Source organism: Lampris incognitus, chromosome 15 (assembly GCF_029633865.1).
Source record: "Lampris incognitus isolate fLamInc1 chromosome 15, fLamInc1.hap2, whole genome shotgun sequence".
NCBI lineage: Eukaryota > Metazoa > Chordata > Actinopteri > Lampriformes > Lampridae > Lampris > Lampris incognitus.
In genome coordinates, this window is record NC_079225.1 from 23,723,064 (window position 1) to 23,738,681 (window position 15,618).

Genomic DNA, 15,618 nt, shown 5'->3' on the forward strand with positions numbered 1-15,618 from the left:
TTTGCAGATTCTTATGTTGTTCTTATTATATGGCCTGGCGGGCTGTAAACGGTGCCTCCCCGCCTGCCGCCCAATGACTGCTGGGATAGGCTCCAGCAAACCGTAACCCTGATCAGGATAAGCGGCTTGGATAATGGATGGATGGATATTATTCTTATATATTATATATTGTATTTATATCATTATTATTCTTAAGAATAAGAATAATCTATTTTTCTTATTATTATAGGCATTTCTTATTGCTGAATATTGCAGAGCAACCATGAATTGCAGCGCACACAGGAATCCGTCCATCCATCCAAACCGCTTATCCTGCTCTCAGGGTCGCGGGGATGCTGGAGCCTATCCCAGCAGTCATTGGTCAGCAGGTGGGGAGACACCCTGGACAGGCCGCCAGGCCATCACAGGGCTGACACAAACAAACACACACACACCATACCTAGGGGCAATTTAGTATAGCCGATTCCACATAGGAGTCGGTACTTCAGAATACATTAAAAAGATTGCATATCTGATAAACCTTGGCCAAATTCCATGTAATGCATACAGAATGGCTGCTAGAATATTTCCTCCCTTAAGTCAGATTAATTAAATCCCCTCACTTTGTATTAACACCCTTAATTAGTAGGCTCTGACTAACTGAGAGATTTCTACATAATTTAGTAGTCAGTTTAATAATATGCAAATGTGTGACTCATCAATCTGATTCATTAATCGTGGAGGGAAAAAATGAAAAACTGTCCAATGTTCAACATGGATCGAACTCACAAGTTCATGTGTTTATTTCAAAGTCTTCACTTAAGGCAATTATGAAACCACTGCATAAGAACAAAAGCGAACACTCGGGAGGGGGGGGGGGGGCTCAAGACTAACCAATGGGATTCAGAGCTCCACTGGGCTATGGCAACCTGAAAAACATCTCACTTGCATATAACAGTAGTAAGTCACAAAGAGATGAAATTTATAACACATTACTATTTTCCCATATCAACTAGATGCCACGTCACACATTCAAAAGGAGAAAAAAAAAACAAAAAAACAAAACTTGTGAATATCAACGAAGTATGAACTTCTAATTCTGTAATACAGCGACATTTGAAAAATAAAAATGTAGACTATATATTTCACTCACATGCTTAGACCTACCAAGAAGGGGCAACTTTTTTTCCCCTCCAAGTAAAAACAAATACAGACAACCATGGGCTAGTTTCACAGTAAGACACAGCAACCAAAAGCAAAATAACACTCTCTCCTTCTAAAGCATTCTTCCTTAAGGACGTAAGGGTTCAAATTCAGGCTAAGTTATAAAAAAAAAAGCATGATGATATGTACCTAAAAAAGTCAAATGGAGCAATGTTTTGAGTTATGTCTCTGCTGAATTTCTACATTCACAGCATTATGCAATTCTTCACACTGCCTCACGGAACGACATGTAATGCATTCACATGACCGGGGGCTTCGCATCTCATCAAATCCCAATTTTACTCAGACATGGTTTGTTCTAAAGCTCGTCCTGTTGAGGAGGATCAATCCAGCAAGTAAACACAATGTAACAGGTGTATTAGGAAAGCAGTGGTGAACCAATACCGTTTACCACATCAAGTACACGTTTATTCCTCCCAAGCCCATTTTTTTCCAACTTCATAGTCTACTGAGTGCGCACAGGAAGAATACGCGACAAAGCAAAAATAGGTTCTTAATTGTGCTTAACTATTTTTTTCCCTTTATGATAATGTACAAGCAGTTGTGAAACTGAACAGAGCTGTTCAACGGAAGGCCTGTGCATGCTTATCTAGTGTATTGGACATTTTGAGAATTTCGGAACATTCGCAAACAATATAGAAAGCCACTTTTTAATTTTGTCATTGTACAGTTGTTCAATAACAATGAATTTGTACTTTGCATTTAACCTATCCGTATAGGAGCAGTGGGCAGCTGCACCGCCTGGGGACCAACTCCAGTTCTTCCTTCCATTGCCTTGCTCAGGGGCACAGACGGGAGTATTAACCCTAACGTGCATGTCTTTTTTTGATGGTGGGAAGAAACCGGAGCACCCGGAGGAAACCCATGCAGACACGGGGAGAACATGCAAACTCCACACAGAAAGGACCTGGGACAGCCTGGGGTTCGAACCCAGGACCTTCTTGCTGTGAGGCAACAGTGCTAACCACTGGGCCACCGTGCCCAGAGCCATTTTATTTTATAGCATATAGACTCCCAAAGTACATTTGTTCCTGAGCGGTTTGGGATAAATGACAATCTTCAGCTCAACACATCAGAGGTTATGGCATTCATATTTAAAAGCTAATTTGTTACGGAACTGTGTAACACCAAAAAAAAAACTTCATCATGTTCAAATAGCACTGCGCTAGGAGTACAAACATGAATAACTTTTGTCTAGAGCCATGCCATTACCAATACCGGTGCATCACTACAAAAGAAGCACATCATGGGCCCTCGGAGTTCATCTTTACTTAATCCTGGAAAATGTGCGGGGGGGGTGTTATTGATGGGGAAAAAAAGGATTTGCAAATAGCAATGATTCCAAATATCACAGATTCAAACAATGAACTTTCAATGCAAAAATGAGTTGAAAACAGAAAAACAGAATTATAGTACTGAGATTGGGGGAAGAGTAGGCGTGGGTTCTACGTATTGACTAATACTAGGAAAGAAGGGTAAGCAGTGGTTCTACAGCTTGATAAAACCCCAAACAAAATACATAAATGTGTGGGGCACTCTTGGTTGGCAGTGTTATAGTGATTTTATTGTAAAATAAAGAAAGGGATACTGAGAGGACTGAAAAAGTGCAGCACTTATCAAACTCCATTTGTCTTGCACAAATACAGCAACAATAAAATAGAAGACAGGCTCTGAATAACAATCCAAAGGCATTAAAATATTCTTAACCTTTTTTTTCCCCTAATTGTGCAGTATCCTACAAACAAACAAACAAGTAGCAGCCTCTGAACACACAAAACAATAAGACCCACGAAAAAGAGACAATATAAAGGCTTTTTAGAGGGAAAAAAATACAAGTTGCTGGTAGCTTAGTTTTGCTGAGTTATAATTTATACAATCTCAAGTTTGTGGCACAAATTTACTGTCTTCCCTACCGAGACATATACTGCATATCAACCCCTACTTCTTTTCTCTCAGCTTCAACACCAACAGCGACTGGAACTCTCATTCCCTCCTCTGCCTCATCCTCTTCCTCATTGCTAGGCATGTGATCTTTGACCCAGCCATCAGTAGCCAGGCCATGTTTTTTCTGGTGCCGCTTGTAATTGTCCCAGTGGCCAGTGGTGTAGCCACACTCCTGGCACTTGTATGGCTTCTCTCCTGTGTGCCGAAGCATATGGCGCTTCAGGTTCATGCTCTGGTTGCAGCTGTAGCTGCACACTGCACACTGGAAAGGCTTGGCTCCCGAGTGTACCCGCTGGTGGCGCTTCAGGTTGGCTAAGTTCCCGCAGGCATACTCGCACAAATGGCACTTGTAAGGTTTTTCGCCTGTGTGCACCCTGTGGTGGCGTTTGAGGTTGTCGAAGTGCGCTGAGGCATAGTCGCACTGTGGGCACTTGTAAGGTTTCTCACCACTGTGGGTTTTCATGTGGCGTGCCAAGTGGTTGGGGTAGTGCGTGAGGAAAGGGCAGGCAGCGCAGGTGTAGACCTTGTCACTACGCTCGCCGGGGCTGTTGGGTGATGATGAAGAATCCTTTGTTAGCATGTCAAGGGTGCATTTGGCACAGATCTGGGCCGAGGTACCGTCTTCATCCTCCAGGATAATGCCACACAGCCGGCAAGTGAAAGGAAATAGCGCAGAGGGGAGGGCACCATCTGCCATTCCCCCTCTGGTTTGGGCTGCAGCTCTGTTGCCTGTAGCTTCCAAAAGAGTAGGGGGTTGGCGGCCAGGAGCTGGGTTTGATATTGGCAGGGCTGGTGGTGGGGCTCCCTTCAAACTATCAAAGGCTGATAGGTAGTCATTGTTTTGGGCACCCACATTCAGGTTTGAAGATGGCATCACAGCCTCTGGAAATACAAAAAAAAAAAAGCGACAGAAAGAGAGAGAATGTGTGAATTATACTGGATAATTTCATTATCATAGCTGACCAAAGCTGTCAAAGAGCAAAAGAAGATGTTTTGTTTTTAGACTACATCAAGGTGATTAATATACAATTTCATAATACTATAATACATCCATCATATCTTAATCACATTGATCGATTTGATTGATTGATGATTAATCACATTCATTGGGAGTTACAAAGAAGGACAGGATTAGGAACGAGTATATTAGAGGGACAGCTCAGGTTGGACGGTTTGGAGACAAAGCAAGAGAGGCAAGATTGAGATGGCTTGGACATGTGTGGAGGAGAGATGCTGGGTATATTAGGAGAAGGATGATGGATATGGCGCTGCCAGGGGAGAGGAAAAGAGGAAGGCCAAAGCGGAGGTTTATGGATGTGGTGAGAGAGGACATGTGGTGGCTGGTGTGACAGAGGAAGATGAAAGACAGGAAGAGATGGAAACAGATGATCCGCTGTGGCGACCCCTAACGGGAGCAGCCAAAAGCAGTAGATATCTTAATCACATTGAGAAAGAAAAACGCTGGCATTATTTATAAAATTTAAGGGACAGTATTTTTTTTTCAGATAAAGAATGGGGTAACATTTAACCTACCCTCTTCTCAATTGTGCCAATCTAAGTAGAGTGAAAACTTCAGTTTGACAGAACTAGTTTTGCTACTAATAAATGTTTCATTTATTAAAAATGTTGCCAATATTTGAAGAGAAATTGTTGCATTGGAATTCCCCTGTAAATAATTAAGTACCTGTTGAGAAAGAAAACTATACCTTTTGGCTTCTTTTTTGCTATTTGGCTGTAATTGACGCAACAGAACAATTCTAATACAAAGAAAATATTAAATACCTTTGACTGAGGCACCAGGCTCCTCTTTGTTTGGTTTTTGGCCAGTTCCTTGTCTCTTAATACTGTTTTGGCCACTGCTAGGTTGTGGTGCATCTTGTCCTGCCCCTGCTAGGGGTGCATGCATACGCTGGTGCCTCTTGAGGTTACCCAGAGAACTGCAAGCAAAAGCGCAGCTGTCACATTTATATGGTTTTTCTCCTGTGTGAATGCGAAGGTGTCTCTGCAGATTCACCAGCTGAGCTGAGGCATAGGTGCACAGCGGGCAGTTGTAGGGCTTCTCCCCATTGTGCGTCTTCATGTGACGTTTCACATGGTTGGCGTAGCGTGAGGAGAAGCCACAGAGGTGGCACGAGTGAAGCTTGGAGGAGCCTTCTTCACTCAGCTGCAATTTCTCACCCACTCGGTTTCCCACTCCTTCACTGTCCATCTGCATGTGAGAAATCGAGCGAATTCCACTCACACTTCCAAACGGTGAACAGAAGTCCACACTTTTTGCTTCCCTGGAGGCTTTGCAGCACCTGAGGCAGTACGGGCTCACCAGGTCTATTCCAGGTCCCAGAGGTTCATCACGGAGCTGGCCACAGCTCCTGCAGGACAGGTAGGGAGGAAAAGTGGTCTCTGGATGGACTGTTTTTCCCTCCTCCTCTATTCCGTTGTCAGTGGTGTTGCACGAGTTGTCTGCTTCACTGTCCATGCTGAGCTGGCTGTAGACAGGGATCTGCTCATCACCCAGAGGATATACAGAGAAACCAATCTCAGCAGCTACTTCTGTAAAAGGAAGACAGACAATTTCTATTGAATGTGTTTGGATTTTCAACACTGCGCTTTAAATTCAGCTTCACAAAACAAGAAGCATTTCTGGATTGCGTAAGACAACCCTAATTTTTCATACAGGGATTTGTTTTGTAGCTGTGCAATCTGGTAGGAATTTTGAATGAGGCTGGAATGAAAATGTGGAAAACAAAGCATCCAACCCACAAAACCAGAACAGATGTATTACAGATGTATTAACAGCATAAATGCCAATGAGACAGACCCTTGCTGTGGTTGGTCATGATTCACACTGAATCACCTCAAGAGCTCAGAGCTCTCTGTTCTAACAAAGTGTCATTTAACACATCTTGATGAATCATTTAAAAAAGTTAAATAACTGATCAGTTATGAAAACTATAAAAAAACCAAAATAAATCAACAATAGTCAAACAACAGGATGACTCAAGATACGCCACCTTTCTGCTCAGCCACTCTAAAATAATTCACAGCAAAGCATTTTTCTCTCCAGAAACTGATCTCTATGATTCAAAGTTGAAATCAAGTTGAAATTAACATTATTCCAATACTCACAGCACAGCCAGAAGGTGATGCAAGAAAACAATATCCCTTGCCCAGAAGCAAGATTGGAAAACTCACGAAGTGCTAGCAGACTCAGGCCACTGCCTCCCTTTCTTCACAATGGCATTGCCACCATCTGAAGCAAACTATACTGCACAAAACTACCTTTCCTCACAGAAGCAGAGGAAGGATGTGAAGGAGGCAAGAGTCGACACTGCCCTTTTATCCACCCCCTTGGAAACCCCTTGTGGATGATTACTGAGCCTAACGATAATGATGATGACTATAATGGTGAGGTTGATGATGATGATAATGATGATGAGGGTAGATGATGATGATGATGATGATGATGATGATGAGGGGGAAAAGGATAATGGTGGTGGGGTAGCGGGAGCAGAGGCAGCAGATGATGATGACAATGATGAATAAATGCCCTCCTCTAATGGTGTCCTTGATGGTAATGGTCGTCTTTTTACGACCCTTATATAGTAATGGTGGTTCGGCTCCTTTTTCTACTTTTCTGTTTTTCAGATCAGTCTTTCTGACAAAGCCACAGTGGAAAATGTGAACTTCAGTAGTAGCTACATTTCCTCTACTGCCACATAGAAAGGGTCTACACTCGATACCGAGACGCACAAAGCCCACAGTGTCATCTTTTTGATGCATTAAATTTAAATTTGCTTTATCGAAAACTAATTGAAGTATTTTCTTAGGATATTAACTTGTTTTATTTTTGGGGGGGTTGAAGACAGTGAAGATCCCTGCACAAGGAAATCCCATAGTCAAAACAGACAAAACAGTATATCACTTCTATGACCACATTTAACTCTCTGATGGTCACATTTCATTTACACAACAGGAAGGTGGGAAAACTGTCAATGCCAAATAACAAATTGCCCATACACACAAAACTAAATTGGAGCTGAACTAGTGCAAACTGAGCACAATTTAAATAAAACATGCAAAAAGTTGTTCCAGCAGGAGTCATAAATAGAGAGACACAAAGACAAATAGCTGTCTAGATTGTTAGAGACCAACAGACAAAATATAGTAATAAAGATACACTGGACTGCACAAGCTAAGAAGCCTATACAGATGGAGAGACAGATGAAAAAACAGATATAAAGACAAAAATTAACCAAAACATCATTTACACAGTCATCCAAAGTCTTCATCATTAAACATTAGGTTACAAACCTGAGAGCTTTTCCAGGCCTAGGATTTTGCTGTCATGCTCTGAATCACCAAATACAAGGTCTTGTCCTAGAAGGACATCTGTGTCTAAGGTGAGGCTTCCTGGCACTTCAAGGGCTACACCATCTTCAGAATCCACTATATTCAGAGAGAGGAACCAGTAAACAGCAATTCATGACAACTATCATTTCTCCATAATTCACAGGAGGGGTAGTTTCTCATCCATTTTCATAGAAATATGTGCATGCCCCTAGAGAAACTAAATCATGGAGTGCATGGTTGCAGAGAAACCAAACACTCCCGAGTTTGCAAGTTTACAACAACATCCATCCATCCGTCCATTATCCAAACCGCTTATTCAGCTCAGGGTCATGGGGATATGAGTGTTGTCATGATCTGCAGAACCAATGAGGTCAATTATCTAAAATTTCCTGATTTTAAATTGTCTGATAGATGGGGTATGTAATAAGGTGAAATATCTTGGACATTATATTACTGAACAAATGACAGATGATGATGATGATATTTATAGGCAATGCCGCATGATGTATGCACATGTAAACACTCTCTCATGCAAGTTTGGTATGTGTTCAGTTAGTGTGACGATGTCTCTGTTCAGAGCATATTGTACACCGCTTTATACTGAACACCTGTGGTCAAACTACAAAAAACCAAGCTTACAGAGGCTTTGAGTAGCTTATAATGATGCTATGTGAACACTATTAAAAGACCTAGATGATGTAGTGCAAGTGAAATCTTTGTGGCTGCAGGAGTCAATACCTTTCAGGCTCTTCTAAGAAATCTTATGTATAAATTTATTTGCTAGCTCAATGACTGATAATGTAATCAACAGTTTAACTAATATAAGATTCAGTGCCACACGCTACCAGTCCCAGCAGTGGGACCACTGGTATAGCTGCCTTCTTATATAAGACACTGATTTGTTCCTTTTATGTTTTTTTATTGTGTTTACTTTATGTATTGTCTAGGGTTTATCTTTTACCTATGGTTCTTAACGTTTATGGCTTTATTCTGTATTCTTTTTTTAACCTCGTCTTTGTTATGGACCCTGAGTCTGCAATAAAGTTTTGAATTTAATTTATAACGGTGTGGTGACCCACATCTATATAACTAGAGACATTCACCTAAGAGGACAGTGTACCTTTAAGGGAAGAGGCGAGGGGTCAGATAATGCACTTCCGCTTCCGGTACACAGTTCAGTGTCGTTGTCGAACGTATGAAATGCAAAGTTGGAGCTAGTAAACTACCTCGACTACGTCTACTCTCACGTCTCCTGTCTCGTTGTTTTCTAACTCCACATTGGTGACCCCGACTCGTCACTTGTTTTCCCCGTGACTTTGCACTATGTCATTGACTGTTCTGTTGTAGAGTCTATTTTTATGTTCATGACTTGCGCTTTTGCATTGTTTTGTGTAGGTGAATTCTGGGGGGGCCTGTGTGGTGACCCACATCTATATAACTAGAGACATTCACCTAAGAGGACAGTGTACCTTTAAGGGAAGAGGCGAGGGGTCAGATAATGCACTTCCGCTTCCGGTACACAGTTCAGTGTCGTTATCGAACGTATGAAATGCAAAGTTGGAGCTAGTAAACTACCTCGACTACGTCTACTCTCATGTCTCCTGTCTCGTTGTTTTCTAACTCCACAACGGTGTTATTATATATGTATATTTGACAGCTGATGACTGCTTATGGGATGAAACAGGCATGCGCTGTCTCATAAAGAATTTACTTGAATCACTGGATTATTTTGCTCATTTGTTGAGCACTTTTCCTACCGTTGAGTGTTTCTTTTAACGAAGTGTTATAGTTTTATATATATATATATATATATACATAGCGTTTTTTTCTCGAAACCGTCAATGGTGTTGAGTGCTCAACTAATGAGGAGCGGAATATCAACAAGGATACAGGAAAAATGATTTTAACACATTGCAGTACAGGCCTGTTTCGTGTGTGTATATGTATATATCATTTTTTTTACCCCCACGGTCTGTATTCATACTGAAAATCAAGCGACCCCCCCCCCTTTACCGGTTACGTGAACAAAAAAAACCCCGATGAGAATTCGTTTTCACAGACGAATATTAATTTTCACATTCGAATACATTATTTTTTTTACAATTTGGTTATATATTCGAATTTGGAATATTCCTTGTCGACATAAAGCGTCACAAGAAATTTATTATTATAGCGACCGAAACGACCGTTTTCAAAATGGCTGCCGTGCATTTCCCAGGTGGGTGCTACTCATTGGTTGCGGGAGAGACGTTTCCCGCTTCACTGTGAAGTGTTTTGGTTGTCTAGACCAGTGGTTCTCAACCTTTTTGGGGTCCTGGACCCCTGCGTATTTTTGATCTACCCTGAGGACCCCTCCACCTGATCTTGGGGGAGGGGGGTTGCAATTTGATAGAAACAGTAGAAACTGCATTTTAAATTGCATTATAGCATGTATTCACTCTTTGGGGCAAAAATAAGAGCTTTCAGTTGTAACTTAGATATAGCTAACAAAACAGAATTATTATGCAGTAACTTTCAGATATATGTAACAAAACAATATGTATTCAGTAACTTTCAGATATATGTAACAACAGAATTTTTATGCAGTAACTTTTAACAATGCAAACGGGAGCGAGATCTCTTATTAAAATACAATAAATTACACTTGTGAAACAGATGTAATTAGAGAAAAAAGTCCTGTTACCCTTTATAGTTTAGGTATATAAAGGTCTCAGTCACATTTGAGCAAAATAATCCTATTTCTATAAATGTCATAGGATCTTTTTTTAAAGATATTTTATTTTCACGGACCCCTTGCAATTACACCACGGACCACTAGGGGTCCGCGGACCCCCGGTTGAGAAACACTGGTCTAGACAAAGCGCTATATAAACGTAATCCATTATTATTATTATACGCAAATTGCCGTGGGCATTAACTAGAGTTACAATGGCAATATGTATTATTCACAGAGGATTGGGGAATGGCTGCAATCTCTCATCTCCATTTCAACTGGTAGCTAAACTAGAGATCTTGTCTAGCTAATGTCTGACACCAAAAGCTAGCTAGGAGGTTAGCTGACAAAATGTTTAACCGTTGACGGTTGCGATTATATTCAAGTTTAGCGACAGTCTATGCGTCTGCAGTAGATGGCTGAATTAAGATTTTGACGCATATTTAGCAAGTACAAACCTGACATCGAACTACGGAAAAGTTGGAGAAATGTACTTGAATAATCCACGAAGCTGACGCTGGAATCACAACAGGCCAAGGGGTCCATTATCATCGACAAGTGTCTGCGGACTAGGGGTTGGCGGGTTGATCCAAATATAGATTACCATCGCTACCACGTGGGCATTCTATTGTCGTGAACGGGAGCGTGCCTATGTTCCCACAGCCCTATATTCCCACAGCCCTATGTTCCCACAACCCTATGTTCCCACATTTCTAAGATTTTTTTTTTTTAATTAGGCCCTACGTTCCCACATTTCTATCCCTGGTAGTTGAGGGTTCGCCACTCAATCCCGCGGCTGGCGATTTGAAGGTGAGAGCTAGCTTCCAAACGCTCTCGAGCTCAACACCACTACTCCAACATGGGGTTGCTGTGGAGGGACGAACCCTCATACCGAAATTAAACTCACCTCCATGACAAACAGCCATTTGAGCAAACACTGTGGACCAGGGGGTCGGTCCTGTCCGCTATAGCTCTTCACCAAATATTGTGGAAAAAAAATTACTCATTCATTTACTATGAAGTGCTTCCAAAAAATCTTGTGGGAGGATAGGGCTTAAATTGAAGGGGAATGTAGGAACACAAGACCTAATTTTGAAAATGTCCTAGAAATGTGGGAACATAGGGTTTCATTTTAAGAAAAATCTTAGAAATAAGAAAAATCGTAGAAATGTGGGAACAGAGGGCTGTGGGAACATAGAGCCTAATTTTCAACATTTTCAGTGAAAAAAAATTCTTAGAAATGTGGGAACATAGGGCTGTGTGACCATTGGGCTGTGGGAACATAGGGTTGACCCCGTTCGCGGGAATACACGCACTCTTTGCTTCTCCTCCGCTGCTGTTGTCGTCGTGTCGTCACGCCAACACACCCGTCGCCCTGACTACTGACGCCAATCCGACACATACAGTGATGGCATAGAGAAAGAGGAGCGCTGTATAGTTATTTTACACATGAAAATAAAAACCTTGCAAACTGAATTGTGTATAAGAAGGCTGTTCGCTACTGTGGCAACACCGCCAATTTATATAAACATGAAAAACCAGAAAGAGGAACGCAGAGCTTCAAAAGAAACGAAGGGAAGAGGAGGGGAAATCTCAGGGGCAGACAGACCCCCAGCCCAGAGATAAGAGTTCACTGGCAGAGTCCTTTCAGAGAGGCAAAGAATATCCAGGTAGCCTATATAGTGAAATTAATAGTCAAATCGGATCTTCAGCATTGGCTAAAGAGACGCTTTCATGCTGTCTCTGAGCGGATTTTTAACACGGGTGGTTTGAATTAAACCTGAAAGGTATGCGTGGTTTTATGACTTCATAGCTATTGGCTACTGAAATTCAGGGCGGTCGTGTGGGTGTGGCTCAGTGGCCTAAACCGCTTGCCGTCGAAAAACGAGAAATACACAAGAGAAAAAAAAATGGCGAGCGACGAGACCACTGACAGCAGCTTTGAGGTTGAGGATGTGGAAGCATAAGACGATTCCTCTTTCTCAGTGGAAGTTGACTACGCGCCTCACTCATATGTTACTCAGCCAACACAGCCGTATTTCTTCGAGTAAAAAGGGTGCGTCTCCGGTTTTAAAGCTCCCGCTACGGACACGCCCTCTAATTCGTGACGCGGCACGTTGCCGCATTTTCGCCAACTGGAAATCAGTTACTCGACCGCCGATATCTACTTGTCTCATCGATCACATCCACACTCCTTACATCGATTAACAACAGGAAAAATCGGATTTTGATGCAAGTATCTCTTGCATCAAAGATTTTAGATTATCTTCTGCTGTACATTGTAAGATCTGACTTATAAATGAAAGAGAATGGATGACATGAATGAATGACAACATAACAAGCACGAATGAATGACATTAAAGAGTTAGTTTAGCTAGTAAGAAAATAAAAAATTAAAATGCCATCCATCCATTATCCGAACCGCTTACCGTGCTCTCAGGGTCGCTGGGATGCTGGAGCCTTGTTCAGTATTTTTTTTCTTTCAGTCTTAATTAAAAGCGAAAAAAAATTCTGTTGTAAACCAATGGACAATTAAACCTCCTACAAGGGAAGAATGTCTTTATCCTTGATTTGATACTCCTCGAGCCATGCGAAAACACTCCCAACAAACAGTTGAAACAAAACAGAAGTTGGGTACCCCCAAAAAAATAAATAAACGAAAGGATTCGATCCGAGGCGCACTGCACCACAAGGCGACATCTCTGATCACTCGGCTAAAGGGGCCGACACCAAAGCCAGCTGGCCAGTGAGTGTTTTGTAGTTTACAGTAGTCACCGTCTGCTGGAAGCGTGTCCTTGTGGTGTGTCATTCCGCGCTCCGAAGAGACTCATGAGGATTTGCACGCTTCCGGACACTTCCGTATGCCAACAATGTAGCGAATACGGGGGACAACCACAGGAACCGCCGCAGCCGGGACGTAAACCCGTAGCTCCCGCACCGCGGGAGACACCGCTAACCGCTCGACCAAAGGGTCCGACCCGTTAGCCAACGGCCAACGTGTCTACTTATCCATGCACGTTACATTATAGCGCTCGTTATCAAAGAAATATGTTCTGTGATACTCAAGTGACCCGAGAACAGAAGTAGGTGATGGTGGCCAACTCGTCTTCGGTGTCCATGGAGAATGATGTTATTTACTCAGCTCCCGTCCCATGCACCAGCTAGCAGGAAAACATGGCAGGGAGCAGTGATTTGACAAGAAAGGCTAGACGCTGGCAACACTTGGCTAAGTCTTCTCTATTCTTCTCTCATTTAGTTAAGATATTAGATTTTCAAACTGTGATTGTACATCACTAGCTGTTACTTTAGCAGACTGATTAAATAAAGACTATATTCTGGCAATCAAATATATTCAGCCCATTATCTAAATTATCTAAATCAAACCATTATCTAAATTAGTTATTTTAATTGAATTGAAAAAATATACATCAAAACTGAAATCTAAAAATGGCTGAATATAGTAACCCTTTTGTGTAACCGTGAAAGGGAGACTATAGGATTCCTGTATGTAGTCTATATAGGCTATAGACCTAATTATTTTGTTATTTCATTGAGGTGATTCCCCAAGAGCTCTCAATATAACCAGAAGCCTTGCCGAAATGATTGTGAAGGACATGCAACCTCTCTCTGTGGTCGAAGGTGAGGGTTTTAGGAATTTGGTCAAGACACTTGAGCCACGCTACAAGATTCCAAGTAGGAAAACTTTAATGGAAGGGAAAATACCAGAAATGTATGAAGAATGCCAATCAAAAGTTTTAAAAAAAAATCTCTGGATGGTGCAAACACTGTTGTACTCACAACAGACATGTGGGCATCAAGAGCCACAGAGGCTTATTTAACTGTCTCATGCCATGTCATTGATGAGAACTGGCAAATGCAAGCCTATGTCCTGGAAACCTGTAGTTTTGCAGGACAACACAGTGCTGACAACATCTGCATGGAATCAAAATGAATTACTGATGAATGGGGCATAACTGACAAAGTTCAGGCTGTAGTCACAGATAATGGAGCCAATATGGTTGCTTCAGTGTGCAAAGCAGGTTGGGCGCATTATCCATGTTTTGCACACACTTTAAATTTAGTGGTAAAAGACTCCATTGAGGCTCTTCCTGATCTACTTAACATACAGCATTGATGCAGTGCTATAGTAGCTTTCTTTCCCCACAGCAAAAGAGCAGCAGAGAAGCTCAAAGAAATTTAGAAACCGCTGATGTTTCCAGAACAAAAACTGACAGTCAGTTGAAACAAGGTGGAACTCTGTGTTCTATATGTTCAAGAGACTCTGTGAGCAGAAGGAAGCTGTTACAACAGTCCTCTGTCTTCTTGGAAAGAGGTCACTCTGCTCAAGTGAGGAAGACTGGTCCATGATCAGTCTCTCCATTGATGCCCTGAGACCCTTTGAGGAAGTGATGAGAGATATCAAATGAAAAACATGTTTAACTTTCAAAAGTGATTCCTCTCATGTCACTCCTTATGAGTGCAACTGCATCTTATGAGCGCAATGGTAGCAAGCAAGCTGCTGAGCTGTCAGTTTTATGGTCTTGCTGTCAGCACCTTACTGGACACAAGATTTAAAAACCTTGGATTCCACGACCAAGCAAATGTTGAACCTGTAAAAGAGTGACTCATCACTGAAATGCAGTTACTGAACCAGACCTCAGCCACTTCAGTGTCAGCTCTGCCTCAAGCTCTGCCTCAGCAATGGATACTGCGACTACATCAACCTTCCCTCCAGTGGCCACTGCATCCCCACCTGCAGCAAAAGGTTGGATATGGATAGAGTTTGACACTCAAGTGTGCCAGTTCTCATAAGAGAAGCCAATTCCAAGGGATCCGGACCCACTACTTTGGTGGGGGAAAAAAAGAACAAACATTCTCCTCTAAGCAAACTTGCCAAGAAACACCTGGGAGTCACTGCATCCTCTGTATCTGCAGAAAGGATTTTCTCTAAAGCAGCACAGTTAGTAAGCCAGAAACAAGTGCAATGAAAGGGAAACATGTAAACATGTTATTGTTTCTGAACAAAAATCTCTAAAGGAAAGAAGAATGGAAGTTTTAAAACATTCATTCCCCAGAAATAATTGTATGCACTTTGTTTATGAAAACAATTTCATAATTGCACATTCAACTTACGGTAATAAAAAATATTTTTGTTATTTGCTTTTAAAAACTGTCCTGTATTTTATTTAACATGCATGCGATTAAGTATGATGCAAAAAAAATCTTTCAAATCATAAATCAAAAAATAATTTAGTGGTCATGAAAATGTATTCAGATTTAGCCTATTGATGATTCTTTCACCTCAATCATGACACACTGCTCTCCCCTACATGAAAGTATATAAGCCGCTTAAAAAAAAAGTATCGGTACCGGGATACTGACCCTGTACTCACTTGGTATCAGATCGA

General features: G+C 41.6%; 1 protein-coding gene across 1 annotated transcript in view; it reads right to left on the reverse strand.

The window, feature by feature from the left end:
• Positions 1–2,819: 2,819 nt before the first annotated feature.
• Positions 2,820–15,618, reverse strand: part of znf513a (zinc finger protein 513a) — a 30,285-nt gene continuing 17,486 nt past the window's right edge. The window contains exons 2-4 of the mRNA XM_056294661.1: positions 7,459–7,593; positions 4,930–5,697; positions 2,820–4,029 (exon numbers count right to left, since the gene is read on the reverse strand). Coding sequence (XP_056150636.1) covers positions 3,113–4,029; positions 4,930–5,697; positions 7,459–7,593 — 1,820 coding nt within the window. The 3' untranslated portion in view covers positions 2,820–3,112. The remainder of the gene's footprint in view (positions 4,030–4,929; positions 5,698–7,458; positions 7,594–15,618) is intronic.